This window comes from Polychytrium aggregatum, assembly GCF_025602895.1.
Source record: "Polychytrium aggregatum strain JEL109 chromosome Unknown BJ171scaffold_24, whole genome shotgun sequence".
Lineage (NCBI taxonomy): Eukaryota > Fungi > Chytridiomycota > Chytridiomycetes > Polychytriales > Polychytrium > Polychytrium aggregatum.
The window spans coordinates 514,356-530,956 of NW_026516226.1; the positions used below are offsets into that span (position 1 = coordinate 514,356).

Genomic DNA, 16,601 nt, shown 5'->3' on the forward strand with positions numbered 1-16,601 from the left:
GACGCAGATGTGGCGAACCGTCGTCGTTCCCTCGATAGAAATGGGCAGGTTCCACCGAATGTTGGACTTTTTGCGCAGTTTGAGCTTTATCGATTTGGCGACCGGCATAGTGTGGATTGGGTCGTTGATCAGCGAGGCAATCGTTCGGTTTGGATCGACGCGGATTTCTGTGCAGCAGCTCCCTGGAGAACAACGCAAAGGGCACGGTCTGTTGAGCATCCCCTCTTCCCACGGCAAGCGCGCAGGTTGGCATTGAGCCATATGTTGGGCTTCTTGGCATGCGGAGCCAAGTAGAACCGACGTTGGCGAAACCGGCACTTGCCAAGCCGATCCATCGATCGGTCGGACGAATCGAGTGTTGGGCATGACGACGAACCGCGCCAACCAACATAGAGGATACCTTGACGACAGCTCACTCACCTGTTTTGTCTTCGATGACCTGAAATATCTTGAATGTCTCGACCATGTCAATGGCCTTGATTTTGGACAGAAAGTCCATGCGCACTTCGTGAACAGTCAGAGTAGGCTGGGTTTTGAGAGAGAAGGAGGTACCGTCGTCTTCGCGGATGATCTGCACTGGGATGATGGAGCCGTGGTGGACGGGGGTTTGGAAGGACACGGTTGAAGTCAACTCGTTGAGCTGCTCTCGGAGCCGCATGAGACCAAACTCCTCGGAGCCACTGTCGTCGAGCTGGCTGGAGACCTCATCGCGAGCTCCAGCCACGGATATCGACGTGCGACTGTTTTGTCGATCCGAAAGGCTCTGACGGCTGCAGCTCGAGGCCACGCTGTTGGAGCTGAGCTGTGGCTGTATCGGGCCAGAGGTCTCCTGAGGGCTGTCGGCCGAGGTTTTTCGCCGGGTAATCGACGATGCGGCGGCAAAGAAGGAATTATGGAACTCGCTGGGATCGATGTTGGACTTTCTGCGATTTGAGTTAATCGACAATTTGATGTCGGTGGGCTGCAGAGAGCTCGATCCGCCCGAGAGGGTTCTCGCAAATCTGCTGAAGCCTTTTGGAGCCGGGTCTACTCGCAAGGTCGCAAGGCCTAGCGACGGGCTCTGTCCTTGGCTTTGCGTGCTGGCGCTGTTGGTGCCGCTGGTTTGGGGCTGGCCAGGAGCGCCACTGCTGTACCCGAGGGGAATGTGGCTCGTGGGTTTGAAGGTAATGTCGGGTGAAAGTAGTCCATTTGCGATGGTAGCAGCCTCGGATGGTACGTCCAGCTCGGGTGTGTGTGGGAATGAGGGCTGGGTGGGCGACGGATTGTTACTGCCTCTCCGACTCTGGTTAGGCGAGGACTTGGACGAGGCGGACTGGCTCAGCTTGAGGCTCCGGCCGCTGTTCGAGTTGAACATGGCCAAGCAGCGTTCAGATGTCAAGGGCGCTAGATGCAAGCCAGTCGAGGGTGTGTATCAACCGATTCACAGGGCGTGGGAGCTGAGGGCTGGAAGGCCCAGTGCAGAGTGGACGCGAAGTTGCTGACAGAGAGCAGGCCAATGCTCAGGCGGCGGCAGGATGAAGGGGAATGCTTTGGATCGAAGTTGCGTCAGGGGATATATGACAAGCAATAGGATATATCGACAAAGAGCCCACTTTCCGCGAGATGAGGGAAGGATGGGAAGCGCAGAGCGAGACGACGGCCAGACGGCGAGAGTGTGTGCTTACTTGATTCGCCCTGGGCATCGGGGGCCACAGAAGGCAAAAACCTTCAAGGCGCAATGCTGGTCGGATTCGGTTCAGCGATGTGCTTTGCTGTGGTAAACTGCAGTGTCGCAGCGATAAACCCATTGGTGATAGAGACAATGGGGTGCGTGGAACAAAGACACACTTCACAGTATGTCCGGGTCTGAATCTCGCGCGCTGCAACGACCGTCAGCCAGCCGGACGACGGATGACGCTGCGTGCCGACCGACGCTCAGGATCAGGCCGAGGTGATACGAGGAGGGCTGTAGGATGCGAGACAATCGGCTGCGTATGATTGCAAGCCCATCATGGCTTGCGAGAGGCAGAAGGGGGCATTGAACAATGCTCAGCGCGCAGAGCATCGAGGCCAGGGCATCGCGCCTTCACTGCCACGGATGCTGGCCGTCGCCGAATCACGTGGGCTGCCGGATCATCGGCATCGGAGGTTCCGCGGTCTGGCGAGCCTTGTGGGTCCCAACAAGGGCGTCAGCGGGGAACGGAGCAGGCTCGGACGAATGCTGGAGCGCAAACGACAACGGCATTCCAGAGCCGAGTGCGAGTGAGCAGATGCGCAACGGCATGCGTGAGAGAGTATCGACGGGAGCGTTGCCGGCAGTGCCTCGCTGAGGGAGGGGGAAACGAGATTGGAGGAGGACCAGCGGCGACAGATGCAGACAACCCGAGAGCACTATGATGCGACCGGTGAGCCGGAAGAGCTGTGTCCATCCTGTCGATAGAGAAGCAAGAGCAGATCACGATCCATGCCGACGCAGTAATGCCCGCGCAGTAATACCGACACAGCAATGCCAACGCAGCAATGCCAACGCAGTAATGCCAACGCAGTAATGCCAACGCAGCAATGCCGACACAGCCGTGTTGACGGCGAGCCCCGTCCGGTGGCAGAGATATTTGTTTGGCCCAACAGCACCGCCGGCAACGACATCACCCAGAACATCACCCACATCACCCAAATCACCACCCAGAACATCGCTGGCACCGGCATCGCTGGCGGGCATCGTTGGCAGCCGCTCTGCTCCGTGTGCGTTTGCCCGTCCGTTTGTTTCCCTCGCCATTTTTTTTTTTTTGCGTTGTTGGCTTGTGCTGGCGATGTGCTCGCCACCCCTCGCTTTTGCACCACGCCTCGCCTGTGTCCCCAGCCATCCCGACAGCCCTCGGCCAAGGCCTGCCCTTACATCTCGCAAGCCTGCGTCTCCTGCCGACCATTCTGCAGACCCTCCCGGTGCTGCTTGTTCCTCATCGGCCGCCGCTGCTGCCGCCTCTGCTGTCTCACGTCCGCCCACTTCTCGCCTAGTCGCCAGCCATGTACTTTGGATCAAAGCCACAGCCAGCCGACCCGTTGGTGAGCAATCCATTTGCACTCGTTGCTTGCGCATTATCCCTGCCATGCTGCCGGGGGGCGAGCAATCCACATGCCTGGGCTCCAGAACTGCCCTGCCTCGTCCATCCGTTAATACAGCTCTCTCTCTGCGACCTTGCCTGTCTCTATCGCCCTGCCTCGCTATGTGCGTCGACTGGTAGACGGCCGAAGATCCCGCAGCCCGGAGCCTGAGGATCAAGTCGCTCTTCAGCAAGCTCGACACCCGAAGGTCCGGCCGTATCGATCGATCCGATCTCGTCCACACCTTCCGGCAGCTTTCCTCGACACATCGCATTCAAACCGGTGGCAATCGCCTGGCTTCAGGTCCCTCGCCAGTATCACCAGCGTCACCAGCACCACCAGTACCACCGGTATCGCCCAACAGCACGGTCGAGTCGGCTCCCTTTGAGCTCTATGCGGACGAGCTAATTGCGCTCTGCGACCAAACCAAGAACGGCTCTATCGGTCTGGCCGAATTCACCAAGTTCGTGGAGAGGAAAGAGCTGGAGCTGTGGGGCCTATTCAAGCAGGTAAGCGACTATCTGCTGGGGTGTGCGCCCGCAGTCACCAAGCCTCGCAAGAGGAGCCAGGGCAAGCAAGCAAGCAAGCAGGCCTCCTCACACAGGAAGAGGGATCCGAGACGGCATTCGGCAGCGAGGCTTGTCGAACTTCCGCTGCATCTCGCCTCGTCTTGATTTGTTTGAAGTCCATCGCTGGGCTGTTGAAACATGGAGCCAAGTCCAACTACCGCATGGGCTATTAGATCGAGGCATCGTTGGAGTGTCAAGTTGGTTGAGGGGAGGGAATCGGGTTGGCCAGTTCGGAGGCGATCGCCACCACAGATCGTGCTAAATCGACGGATGGGACGCATGGCTCTCCAGATCGACACATCCCAAGATCACATCATTCAGCCCTATGAGCTGAAGAAAGCGCTCCATGCTTCGGGTGAGTTTTCCGTTGGCTCCGGTGCAAGCTAGCATCATCGCATCGCTATAGTTTTTCCGTCGTCGCATATTCGGTCCACTGAGCTGCTCCACTGGACCGATCGATCATCCGACAGGGATATGCGTGACGGACGATGAACTGGATGTGTTCATATCGCACATCGACAAGAATCGAGATGGTGTGATCGACTTTGACGACTGGAGGGTGAGTCTGCGCTTTGCTGAAAATGCGAGATCGATAGATCCGCGACCCACACAAATCTTGGTGGCGGGTGTGCCGCTCTGCTCAGCCGGGTACCAACGCCGCTGACTGTCGGGGTGTCGGGCTCGGGCTGCCTCTCGCTATCACTATCTGGACTCGATCATGGCCCTGACTTGGCTGTGGCGCTTATCGCTCATCCTGCCACCGCTATTTGCCCCAACGCACAGAACTTTTTGATCCTGCTGCCTCACCACCCAACCCTGGACAACATCTTCAGTTACTACATCAACATGTTCGATGTCGACTTCAACACCGACTCGGACGTGAGCTTCCCGCAATGCCATGATGAGAGCCAGACAATCGCCAACCGCCTCAAGTACTTCCTCGCCGGTGGCATCGCCGGCGCAGTGAGCCGGACGGCCACGGCGCCTCTGGATCGGCTCAAGGTGCTGCTCATGACACGAACAAAGCCCGACGCTCCCAAAGGGCACATCATCGACGGCATGATCAAAATCTATCGAGACGGTGGCCTGGTCTCGTTCTATCGCGGCAACGGCCTGAATGTTCTCAAGATCTTCCCGGAGAGCGCTTTCAAGTTCTTTGTCTTTGAATATGCCAAGGGCTGGATCTCGCACCTCCAGGGCCACGACCGCAAGGATGAAATCGGCATCCTTGGTCGCTTTGTTGCCGGTGGACTCGGTGGGCTGGTTTCGCAGTAAGTGACTGTCCTCCTCGGCTTTGGCATGTGACAGACGTCATGTGTAGCTTCGAGTTACTGCGAACAAGATGACGACACGGGCTGCTCCTGGAGTTGCGGGTTGTTGGGCCTATATATGTGTTGCCGAGCAAACGCAATGACCAACTGTCCTCGTCCGGTGCACGCCACGGCCCAGGTTCGCCATTTATCCCCTCGAGCTCCTCAAGACGCGGATGATGGCACAGATATCGCACGGGGTTGAGACCACGGCATCCCAAGCTGCGTCTGCCGCACATGTCGCGCCGCCGCCGAAACGGATCGGGGCCGTCGCCATGACCCGGCAAATGTGGAACGAGGGAGGCATCAAGCTCTTCTACCGCGGCTGCATCCCCTCGCTGATTGGCATTGTTCCGTACGCTGGCATCGATCTCTGCGTGTTCGAGACCCTCAAGATGGGATACACACACTACCTGAGAAACCTTCCAGGATCGACAGGCGAGGAGCGACCCAGCATGGTCTCGATTCTGGTCTTTGGAATGGTCAGCGGCAGCTGTGGCGCCGTCGTGATGTATCCGCTCTCGGTCATCCGGACACGGTAAGTTGAGCTTGTGCCCGGGTCTGGCCCGAGGGGTGCGGGAGCAAGCAATGCGATGGCTTGGATATACGCCCGTGGTCATGGTTGCGAAGCGGAGGACCTCTGTCCCTCTGTCGTAGCGAGCCAGTGTGTCGTCCAAGTTGAGATGGCGACGTGTGTCTACAGACTGCTCCGACATCACGTTGATGGCTCCAATTGTATCGATGTTGCTGGTACAACCACCACTGGCATGCCTGCAATGGTGGAATCGCGACGGCTGCAATCCTTGCTGGGCTTGGGGTCGTCGGCCATTCGTTGGACGCAACCAGCCTGCAAGCGCAAGGCACACCCTCGCATCCGCAGCGGTACACAGGCGCCTTTGATGCCGTGCGATATACCTATAGAAACGAGGGTGTCCGTGGATTCTACAAAGGACTTGTTCCAACGCTCCTGAAGGTCGTGCCTGCGGTGTCAATAAGGTTAGTGATCCGGCTGCATCATAAGACTGACTGACTCTGGCAGAAAACGATCAGATGGCCGAAGCAATCATGCAAATCGAACCGCCATGGCGATCGGGATGGAGGGGCGGTGGCAAATGATCATCCACAGCCTGTCATGTGCGTTTTTCATGGAGCTTTGCTCACTCGCATTCTCTTTCCCGCGACCGTCCTTTGCCTGGAACTCGACGTCTGCGGCCCCGCAGTTACCTGGTCTATGAACGCTCCAAGGTTGCTTTGGGCGTTGCATAGCCGCGCCGCAAACATCCATCGGGCTCACCGCTCGGCCAGCCATCACGATCCTCGCTCCTCGTGTGCGGCTCGGCTTTCTCAATGTTCCCTACCTCCCTCCCTCTCGCGCTCTACTGCCCACTGTTTGCTCTCGACATTCTCCCCGCCCTCCAGCCCTACATCCGGCCCTATCTTTGGGCAACACCTTGGTTATGCGCCCTGGCCAGCTACATAGCACCAATATAGCAGTCCTTACCGAAAATGGACCCTCCCCCATCAAAAGAACAGCCATAGGGGTCTTTTCCAGTTGCTGTCTGGGCCGTGGTCGTTGCAACTGAACTGCGCATGTATAAATACGTTCTCCCAAAGACATGGGTCATGGCACGCGGTGGTGGTCGCGGCCGGCAAGGCAATCCAAGTCAACGAGCATGTGTTATTCAAAGTAGATGCAGGGTTGTGATGGAGGTTCGTGGCGCAAGGGTGGGGATCCGGGGTGAACGGAGTGAAGAGGTCATGGCAGTGGGGCGCTAGGAGTCGATACAACGCTTGAAGGATGAATATGATATACGGATGAATGCATGGACGAATGAGCGGATGAATGATGGTGTCGATTTGATGGGGGGGTGAAGATGAGGTCATACCAGCTTGATGATGATCACAACAACCGGACCAGGATCGGCAAGCGACCCAAGGTGTGCAAGGGTTGTTGGGAAATGCATATGCATGTACAGATGAAGCGAGATGGAGGATGTGCAATCGGGGAACAACAGAGAGTGGAGGGGTGTGTTCGCATCACCAACACAGAGCGAATTGACAAAACTGCTTTGGGGGGGGGGAGGAGTGGGAACTACGAAAGCAATAGCGATTGGGACCTCCGAACTTGTCCAAGGATGGAGCGGGGGGGATTGCTCTATGAGTCTAACGATGACCAAAAGTTGTTGGGGAGAAAAGCAAGAAAGCGAGAAAGCGAGAAAGCAGAGAGAGGCAGGATGAGAGCCAAAAGGGAGACCCAGGAGGCGATCGGCTCAATAGTACACCGACATAACGACCTCCTTCTGGGCCATGCCGCACTTGGCGTAAAAGCCGATGTTGTGCTGCGAACAGGCCAGGAGAGTCTTGTAGGCTCCCTTTTCCTTGCCGATGAACTTCAGGGCCTCGATGATACTTGCGGTTGACAAAGCATCGAGCGGGAGACAAGGTAGCGTGAGATTGTCAGTAGAGAGAAGGACAGTGAATGAGTCTCGGCGGGTACGACCGGATTTCGAACAGAAGAGCGCATTGTGGTCCCTACACCGGTGCTTACATCTTGCCAAGGTTCTTGCCTCGGGCACAGTCGTTGACAACAATGTCCTCGATGTGGCCAACGCGACCGGCCTCGTGAATGAACTTGTCCTCGATCATGATGGTGCCAAGACTGTGGTGAGACGCCAGGCAGGAGATAGAAAGAAATGGCGTAAGATGGGCTGTGTAGGTTTCGCTTGTTGAACAGAACAGAGGGACAGAGGGACAGAGGGACAGAGGGACAGAGGGACAGAGGGACAGAGGGACAGAGGGACAGAGGGACAGAGGGACAGAGGGACAGAGGGACAGAGGGACAGAGGGACAGAGGGACAGAGGGACGGAGGGACGGAGGGACGGAGCAGATTGCATACCCGACAATCTTGTTGCTGGTGAGGTCCTCGATAGCGATGCAGTAGTAGATTTCGTTGAACCGCTTCAGGCGGGCGAACCGCTCTGGAAGGGTGAAGTGCGAGAAGCAGGGGAGTTGTGTGAGCAGCATGAGGAGTACGAGCGCCAAGTCGATAGAGCCAACAGAGTATACGCAGAGATGGACTCTGTATGTGCTTACCCTGGAAGAGCTCCTCCGTCAGATTGCCGACAGTGGTGAGCTGCGAGAGGGTCTCGACATAGCCTGGAACAAAGGATCGAGGCCGAATCAGCAACCAGTCTACTTGGAGGGGGGGAGCCAAGGGGCAAGGCCAGACCGCGACCTTTCCAGGGGAGAGAAGCAAGGCGACGTGATACCTTTGTGGAAGTCATCGCTGGCCAGGGGACGGATGGCGTAGTTCTCGTGGAGCATGCCGCGAACCTCGTCGGAGAACAGGCCCTCGGAATCAAACTGATAGTCGGGTCCGGAGAGGGTCTCGATGGTCAAGTAGGCGACCTCGGGCAGAGCGCCTGGGACGACAGCGGCCTTCTCCGCAGGAGCGGGCTCCGAGGGCCGCATGCGGAACAGCGACATGATGGCGCGAGGCAGGACAGCGAAGGACATTGTGCTGGGGAGTGAGGTTCTGGAAGAGGCGTGCGGATGGATGTGCGGATGTGCGGTGCTATTTGGACGACGATGCGGCTGCTGGTGCGAATGCAGAAGGACGGCGCCAGAGAAACGACGGGATGAGGCTTGCGACTGAATGCAGAGGGAGTGCTGGTGGTGCCTCGACCGGGCTGGTGCGCTGCCGGCTTTATACGAGGAGGCAGCCGGGGGTTGGAAGACAATGCGCCGGGACGAACGTGGGCAGCACAAGGGTGGGCAGCGTTACTGCGACGAGCCGGGTGCAGCGGCAGCACGAGCACATGTCGGGTGGGGCGGTGTGGACGAGAAAGCACATGGAGAGACACCTGGCGCAATCGACAGCAGTTGGGCACTCTCAGAACGATACACTTCCCGGTGCGGCAGTTGGTTGGCTGGTTTGTGGGCTTGGCTCAGACCACAGCGCGCATGCAGTATGTGACGACACGGGCTGTCAAATACAGCAGTCGCGCATTGGTTCATCCATTTTGCCATCCATCCAACCATCCAACCATCCAGGAAAGGCAGGCGGGGACACCATCGCCACTGCACTGCCACTGCACTGCCACTGCCACCGTGCACGTGTGCGCGCAAATGAAGACTTCATCAACGCGCGCAGCAGCCCTGCGCAGCTTATCGGCCCGCGCAACGCTATTGGACAGCGCCTTTATCACCACACTTGCACACGCACACACACACGCTCTCTCTCTCGCTCTCTCTCGCTCTCTCTCTCGCTCTCGCTCTCTCTCTCTCGCTCTCGCCCTCGCTCTCGTCTCCTCACACACGCACAGGCCGAACCAGTCCGAACAGCGCAAATTTTTTTTCCGTTTTTCTGTGCTCGGTTGCCCACAGACACACGGTCCAGATTCGCTTTTCTTCGCCGACATCTCTCGATCGCCCGAGCGTCTCCGTCTGGATCTCATTCCATTTCGCATCCGCACCGTCCAAGCACCATGCTCCGAAACGCTTCCAGATCTGTCCTCAGAGCCTCTACTGTAACTATCGTCTCCAGCGTATGCCCAATGCTGGCCCCAGAGTGGTTGTCATTGGCGTGGCAACCCTCCCGCCCCTGGTCAACGCCTTGACACGGGCGAGATTCATCTTCTTCCCCGTGCTTGCCGGCCATGTGCATGTGAGAGCCGGGCCTGCTCTCGGCAGCCGGGTCAGCAGGCATCCCTGGGCCGCCGCGTATCCATCCGATGTGGCTGTCTTTTTGGAATCGACGATGGCGCTGCTCTCCTGCAAGCAAGCCCGCGCAGCCGACCTGTGGAAGCTGCCATTCCGTTGGCAGCCCTCCTCCTTTCCAAGCGCCACTGGTTGCATCGGCTGGCGGTGTCATACCCGGACAGCGCATCGGATACAAAGCGGCCCAGCAGCCTGGAGATTTGCAAGTCGTATGAATCAAATGCCAGCGACAGCCAACGGTGCCGAGCGGGATATTCGCAATCCAAGGCCGCGGTGCCAATGGACGGCGGCAGTGGCGATAGCTGTGCATGGTGTTAATCGCCTCTCTCTGTGACCATTCTTCTCCACCATCCCTTGACCATATCAAACATGTCCTGACTGAACGACCCCTCCTATCCGAACTCGTATCCTGCCATCGCCGAATCCGCACCACAAACCTGCAATTCGCTTGCATCACCAGCCCCTGAGCAGAGCCTTTGGAACTGCCAGCACCAAGACCTCTTTCCCCGTTATCGACAAGGTACAGATGCAGCTAGTACTAATCCCGTTGCCAGCGGCAGGGTTTCAGGATGTCCCTGTCGTGCTGGCCCCTGCTGCAGCCGAATCGTGAGCCGGCGCGACCGGACGGAACACCTCCCCGGACCCATGCGACGCCATTGCTTGATCCTCACGCCCCTGTGACCCATATTTTGGTCTCAGTCTAGCCTGCCTGGAACCGTTTACGGCGGTGTTTACACCGTCACCCTCATCCCCGGTGATGGTGTCGGTCACGAAATGGCCAACTCGGTCAAGACCATCTTCAAGGCCGCCAACGTCCCCGTCGAATGGGAGCAGTTTGACCTCTCCGGCTACACCGAGACCGATGCCAAGCTCCTGAAGCAGGCCACCGACTCGATCCGCCGCAACAAGGTTGCCCTCAAGGGTATGTGTCGCACCTCCCCGGCTCGATCACTATCCGATTTGGATAGCCAGTCCCGATGAAACGCGACCATGGGCATGTTCGATATTTGGCGCACCTCTGGTCCATTGCTTACAGCGCCTCGGCTTCTGGGAATCGCTTCGCGCGTTGGGCTTGTTCAGGTATCCTCTACACCCCCATCTCCCGTCTCGGCCACCAGTCCCTGAACGGCTTCCTGCGCAAGGACCTCGACATCTACGCCTCCCTCTCTCTGGTCAAGAACTGGCCCGGCAACTGGTCCACTCGCCACAAGAACGTCGACCTTGCCATCATCCGTGAAAACACCGAGGGTGAATACTCCGGCATGGAGCACGCCGTAAGTCGTCATGCTCTCGGCACCCGCCGCGTTCAGGCGCGAGGATAGCCACCGATGCTGATATGGTTTGATCGAACTCCCGGCTCCCAGCCCGTTCCCGGCGTCGTCGAGTCCCTCAAGATCGTCACCAAGGAAAAGACCGAGCGCATTGCCCGCTTCGCCTTTGACTTTGCCCTCAAGAACGGCCGCAAGAAGGTCACTGCTATCCACAAGGCCAACATCATGTGGGTTCGCGCAGCAGCCGGGGGCGGCCAAGTCTGTGTGGAATGACACCACCTGTCGGCGCACCTGCAAGCGCGGGACTGACGATGTGAGTCGCCGACATTTCGTTTTCCAGGAAGCAGGGTGACGGTCTCTTCTTGAACACTTGCCGCGAGGTCGCCAAGACCTACGAGAGCTCCGGCATCAAGTTCGATGACATGATTGTCGACAACGCCTCGATGCAGCTTGTCTCCAAGCCCCAGCAGTTCGACGTCATTGTCTGCGGCAACCTCTACGGCAACATCCTCAGCAACATTGGTGCTGGTATCGTTGGTGGACCTGCCCTGGTTCCCGGTGCCAACATTGGCCGTGACTACGCTGTCTTCGAGCCTGGATGCCGTCACGTCGGCAAGGACATTGAGGTAAGGTTGCCTTGGTATCGGCAGGCTTGCAGCAGAAGCGGCGCCGCTTGTGTGTGCGGTGGCTCTACCATGCTCGATTGCCTTCTTTCGCTCATTGACGACGATGTACTTGATGTTCCATTCAGGGCCAAAACACCGCCAACCCCTTCGCCATGATCCTCTCCTCGGTCCACCTCCTCCGCCACATCGGCCTGGAGGACCACGCCAACCGCATCTCCACCGCCCTCCTCAAGGTTATTACTGAGGGCAAGACCCTGACCCCCGATCTCCAGGGCAAGAGCAGCACCACCGACTTTACCCTTGCCGTTATTGCCAACCTCTAAGTGCGCAAAGAGGATATTCTTCCGCCAAGGGAAGTAAGCTGAAGCGGTGCATCGACGATAGATTCCGGGAAACCGTCTCCACTTTTTATGCGTCTGGGCATTTCAATCCTGGTACCTCCCGCTTCACCTCGTCCTGTGCCTCCACATGCTTGCTTTCATTCCTCATTGTCTTGGCGGGAGTGAATCGTAGTTATGAGCAGATAACGAAGGAAACGAAGTAGATGGGGGGGGGAGACAGGAGAAAAAGGGAAAGACTGTATCCCGGTCTCCAATAATCTATAGCTGGCTGCAATGGACACACCCTATTTTTGGCGGTGTATTTAGAATGAAAATGAGAATCCAAAACGAAACGTACCCAACTCTGCCTGAGTCGGGGCTGTCCGCCTTTCTTATGGGTCCCGAAACCCGAATCATCGTCCGCCATGACCAAGCAGTGTGTCCAAGGATACGAATACTGTGGCTGCCTTTGGGAATACTTCGTGGAGGCTGGATGGATTCAATGACCGCGCTCAGGGGCATCACTGTCCCGGTTCACTTCGAACAAGCTATGATTGCTCATGGAGACGGACCAGCGAGGGTCATTGATATGCGGGAGGGAGCTATGGAACACTCGACCCGAAACCAACCCGCCAGTCGCCTCTCACCGACGATCCCACACTCCGCTCCATGCCATATGCAATGCAATGCAATCAGCGGGGGACACTCGACTTGCTTGCTATTCGCCAGGAATATATATCTTTTGCGGCAGCCATGACGTGGAGAGGTGAAGCGGAGCGTTAACATTCGCAGTCAGGTGTTGGGAGAGAAGAAGGTGAGGGTGGGGGGAGGAGGAGAGGGAAGACGAAGCAGGGAGGTAGTAGGAGGGGCGAGCCAGAAACAAAATGACGACAACGAGAGTAATGATAATAATAGCAATAACAATCAAGAAGTGGCCACAGCTCGCGCGAGCTATGGATAGAGCCCAGCGCAGATACAGGTCGTGAAGCCAGTGAAAGACCAGAGTGTGTTCTGGGGAAGGGTGGGGAGAGCGGAGTGAGCCAGCGGTCGGAGATCATGAATCGAACGGAATCTATGTCTTGGCCTTGCTGAAAGGCAGAGGCTCTGCTCTGGGCTTTGAGCGGTGTGCTTGGAGTCCTACCATCGCTCAGTCCGGTTCTTGCGGAGCGGGAAGGGGGGGGCCTTCCCTCTCCTCCTCCTCAAAGGGCAACTGTGCCTTACGTTGGGCTTGCTGTCCTCTGGATGAACGCAGCCGAGAGCTGGTCATATTCCGAGTGCGCTGCCTTTGCTGACTCGCCGGGCTTGCCTTGCAAGCAAACTTGTCCCTTGCTCGGCGAAGCATGATGTTAACGGCGTGGCCACTGTTACAAAAATCAAAATAATCAATATCAAATAAATAGCAAGGGTGGACGATTCCCAGCAGCGGCGCATCCGCCAGCGACATGGCGAGCGGGCGAGCGTTGATCAGCGAGTGTCGGTTGTTGGATGGTGATCGGGACAGGCCGGGAAGCGCGAAGATCGTTTGACCGGGCCAGGGCAAGCGACCGTAATCCGAGTTCAGTCCAGCATCACAACCGGCATTGATGTATGGATGCATTCCCAAGCCGGATTGTTCGAGGGTTGATTGAGTGCCCATAGTTTGAGGGAGATGGGACCAAGTACGATAAGGTAAAAGCTGTCAGCCACATTTCGGGATCGGAGGAGAAGCAAGTCGACCCGCAGACACATCGACAGACAGAGGGGAGAGAGGATACACACCACCCTCCACCCACGTCGAGGAAACACCATGATCGAATCTACGGCCAACACGACAAACCCAGCAGATCGGCTCTGAGCCCCAGGGAACGTCAAGCAAACTGTGGCTCGTTGGCGGCTGTCGTGACACTCACCGTCCATCCCCGGAAAGTCCTTCCAGTTATACGACTCGAAGGGATCGCTGACGGCTTCGGCCAGGATGGTACTCGAGGCCGGATTCGAGCTGATGCTGCCAATTCTTTTGGGGGGGGGAAACGAGAGGGGTGTGTGCGCATTCGTTAGCCACGCCTGCCCGAGCCCAGCCAGCCACCTCCTTATCCGAACAACGAGCTTCCCTTGGCCAAAAACACCAAAACAGCCATAGCAGACACAATGAAGAAACCAAAGCCCAAAGACGAATGTAAAAAAGAAGAGGGAGGCATGACCAAAAACGAACGGCATGCCGCGGACTGAATCGGGGGAGGGAGAGGGAGGGTTTGGAGAGGAAGCGGCTGTTATTTGGCTTGAGTGGCGGATCCTCTCCGTCCCGACATCCGGCAGCTGCTTCTGCAGTGTCCCGGTTCCTTGAGAGCAATGCAGCGCGGTGTGATGCGGTGCAGGTTACAGGTTGCAGGTTGCAGGTGGCGGGGCGGACAGGTTGGTTGCGAAAACCTCCGGAATCTCGTCTGCTTGGTCGAAGAGCGAGGGAGCAGCGGCCTCGTCTGTGCCCAGCACATTGTTGCGTGACATGCCTCATGCCACAAATGCAAGGCTCCGACGGTTGGTCCTGGGGGCTGTCCGCAGATTCCAAGATCCGAGCTCGGCCGCACCAGCTGGTCGGTTGGCAGGAGGAGGAACCGACAGCCATCCTCGGCCTCCCCCGCTCTCCCCCCCCCCAACCTTCGAGCGAAAGCGCCGTGGGCACAACAGCAGACTCGAGATGCCGCATCTTGATCCGGAGTGTGGGAGGGTGCCTCAAGGGTGTGGCAAAAACAAGGAGTGATTGCCACGCTTCCCTGAGGGTCGCATCGGGACTGGTCGAAATTCGGCTCGAAGCAAACCGACGCGCGCCACATCCGCTATGGCCGACGGTGACGAGCGAGAAACGGAGCCCAGCCGGACAGGACCGCCCAGAGAGAGATTCCGGCAGTTTGCCCTGAGTGAAGCGAGGGGCCTGTGGCTGCCGTCGAGGGCAAGAGATGCCGCAATTCTCGTCCTGCAGCGAGTGCCCTGCTGAATGCTGTCTGTGTCATGGCTGGGAGGCACGGCTTGTCGGGCGAGGCAGCAGCGTCCTGGTCGTCGCCTCAACCTCCGCTGGTGCCACTACTAACACTCTCGGGCTGCATTTCGATCGGCAGTCGTCCTGGAGCATTTAAGGCACGGCTTGCCAAAAAATGAGAAAAACGCAGAATCTGCAGCGGAGCCAAGCATCTCCGAACTACCGTTGAGGAGACATTTCACTACAAACCTTGACATGTATGCCACTCCTCAGCACTCGCTCCTCCGCTCTCCCAAAAGAACATGCATGCACACGAGTGCTGTGTTGGCTAAAGCCAAAAAGAAAGAAAGAAAAAAAAACTTCACCAGAAGGCACCCCCTCCCTTCTAGGCTGGCGGCAAGCGCTGAAAGCAAGGTCAAACGGAATGCTGCCATACCTCTGCGGATCCACTAGATTGTACAGGAAAAACTTGAGTCGGTAGTGGCCTTCGATCCGAACGCACAGGTGATCGAAGATGAAGAACACGCCTGGTTGGCCACGCTCGTCCTTGAGAAAGTAGCTTTGGGATATCGTCGTGCCAAAGAGGGTAGGTATGCAGTCGTCTGTGGTGAAACGAGGGCCCGGTGGGAGTTGTGTGGATGACGAGGAGATTGGTGGTCGGGAAGCAGACGTTGGCCGTGGCGGCTCTGACGAGCTGTCGTCGTATGAAGGCTGCGGCGGCAGGTAGCGCTTCGTTGGGCTTGTTGAATGGCCGTCGGCAGCAGTCGGCAACGATGGCGGAAGCGGCAGTGGTAGCCTACTTGTCAGATCGCTTGGCTTGCCTGGGATCATGGGAGGAAGGATTGGGGCGGGATAGCCATCGCCATCGAGGCACTTGGAGTACGACGGGCCTTGAGGAGGGAATACAGCACTCCGATTGGGATGCAAGACGAGGCTGAGGTCGGACCGTGAGGGCGGATCACTCTCATTTACCGCCCAGAGCTTAACAAATACCACAAACGAAATGGCTTCCCTCATGTACTCAGGACTGCGTCGCGCACGCCAGCGTCAAGTGTCGGGATCCGAATGTGAGTTTCATTGATTGGGTTGAAATTCCGTCAGACAAGGCAGGCGAGGGCGAAAGAGACGGAAAGAGAAAGAGGGAGAGTTGTCGTGGGGAGGAGATACGGGGAAAGAGAGAATGGTCGATCAGTCAGTGCAAGCAAGCGACGATCTCGTGTGCACGCAAGTGACAATGCCCCGGTGCTGCTACTTTGAAAGTATGGCTGCCGACATTGGCGGCATGACGCAGTAAACTTCACACCAAGCAAAGAGTCGAACCGCCGGTCGTTTATTCCCTCTCCCCCTCAGCAACCAACGGTCAGGCTGTGTCTCGGTGGGCATATCGTTGGTATCGAACCAGCCGTCTGAACAAGCCGACAGCAGCAACAGCAAGACTCGCACTCCGTTGACTATGCTCATGTCCCGATATCGAATGACAGCCTCCTTGGCCTCGCGAGGCCAGTGCCCAGCGCAGAGTCCACAAGTCAAGCATCCGCACAATGTCCAACAGCGTTGGGTAGATCCATATCCTCTCGACTGACAAGGGATTGAATGCCGTCGTTTCCTGGTCGCTAATCTGTCCTCTCTTGTCCTGATGCGCTGGCTCGACTCTGCCAGCAGTGATGCAAGCCATTGCGCCAGGCCCGGATATGGCTGTCCATTCGTTGGGATGCGTCAGCTCGACTATCGAACCGGCCTTCCTTCGTCGG

At 57.5% G+C, this 16,601-nt stretch overlaps 4 protein-coding genes across 4 annotated transcripts; 2 read left to right on the forward strand and 2 right to left on the reverse strand.

Moving 5' to 3' along the window:
* Window positions 1-2,777: 2,777 nt before the first annotated feature.
* On the forward strand, window positions 2,778-6,473 carry BJ171DRAFT_509913 (mitochondrial carrier domain-containing protein). The gene is made up of 8 exons (XM_053111453.1): window positions 2,778-3,042; window positions 3,222-3,590; window positions 3,942-4,005; window positions 4,121-4,209; window positions 4,434-4,921; window positions 5,100-5,498; window positions 5,807-5,956; window positions 6,181-6,473. Exons 1-8 carry the CDS (start codon window positions 3,004-3,006, stop codon window positions 6,224-6,226), a joined length of 1,644 nt encoding a protein of 547 aa, XP_052965623.1. The 5' UTR covers window positions 2,778-3,003; the 3' UTR covers window positions 6,227-6,473.
* A 757-nt stretch (window positions 6,474-7,230) lies between these two features.
* Window positions 7,231-8,477, reverse strand: BJ171DRAFT_475885 (putative glucosamine-phosphate N-acetyltransferase; the record flags this gene model as incomplete). The annotated part of the gene is made up of 5 exons (XM_053108804.1): window positions 7,231-7,369; window positions 7,509-7,619; window positions 7,858-7,939; window positions 8,055-8,117; window positions 8,231-8,477. 5 exons carry the CDS (start codon window positions 8,475-8,477, stop codon window positions 7,231-7,233), a joined length of 642 nt encoding a protein of 213 aa, XP_052965624.1.
* An 865-nt stretch (window positions 8,478-9,342) lies between these two features.
* On the forward strand, window positions 9,343-12,063 carry BJ171DRAFT_145504 (uncharacterized protein). Its single transcript, XM_053105746.1, has 7 exons — window positions 9,343-9,490; window positions 10,141-10,200; window positions 10,380-10,602; window positions 10,761-10,954; window positions 11,045-11,178; window positions 11,292-11,577; window positions 11,703-12,063. Exons 1-7 carry the CDS (start codon window positions 9,449-9,451, stop codon window positions 11,898-11,900), a joined length of 1,137 nt encoding a protein of 378 aa, XP_052965625.1. The 5' UTR covers window positions 9,343-9,448; the 3' UTR covers window positions 11,901-12,063.
* Window positions 12,064-12,848: 785 nt separating this feature from the next.
* BJ171DRAFT_583041 (velvet factor-domain-containing protein) lies at window positions 12,849-15,681 on the reverse strand (the record flags this gene model as incomplete). The annotated part of the gene is made up of 5 exons (XM_053114229.1): window positions 12,849-12,908; window positions 13,119-13,135; window positions 13,787-13,890; window positions 15,287-15,452; window positions 15,651-15,681. 5 exons carry the CDS (start codon window positions 15,679-15,681, stop codon window positions 12,849-12,851), a joined length of 378 nt encoding a protein of 125 aa, XP_052965626.1.
* Between the last annotated feature and the right edge of the window lie 920 nt (window positions 15,682-16,601).

Coding starts and splice junctions, on each gene's coding strand:
- BJ171DRAFT_509913 (XM_053111453.1), top strand. CDS start 3,004: ATGTACTTTGGATCAAAGCCACAGCCAGCCGACCCGTTG. Junction 3,043..3,221: donor CACAGCCAGCCGACCCGTTG/GTGAGCAATCCA, acceptor GTCGACTGGTAG/ACGGCCGAAGATCCCGCAGC. Junction 4,210..4,433: donor TCGACTTTGACGACTGGAGG/GTGAGTCTGCGC, acceptor CCCAACGCACAG/AACTTTTTGATCCTGCTGCC.
- BJ171DRAFT_145504 (XM_053105746.1), top strand. CDS start 9,449: ATGCTCCGAAACGCTTCCAGATCTGTCCTCAGAGCCTCTACT. Junction 9,491..10,140: donor CTGTCCTCAGAGCCTCTACT/GTAACTATCGTC, acceptor TTGCATCACCAG/CCCCTGAGCAGAGCCTTTGG. Junction 11,578..11,702: donor ACGTCGGCAAGGACATTGAG/GTAAGGTTGCCT, acceptor TGTTCCATTCAG/GGCCAAAACACCGCCAACCC.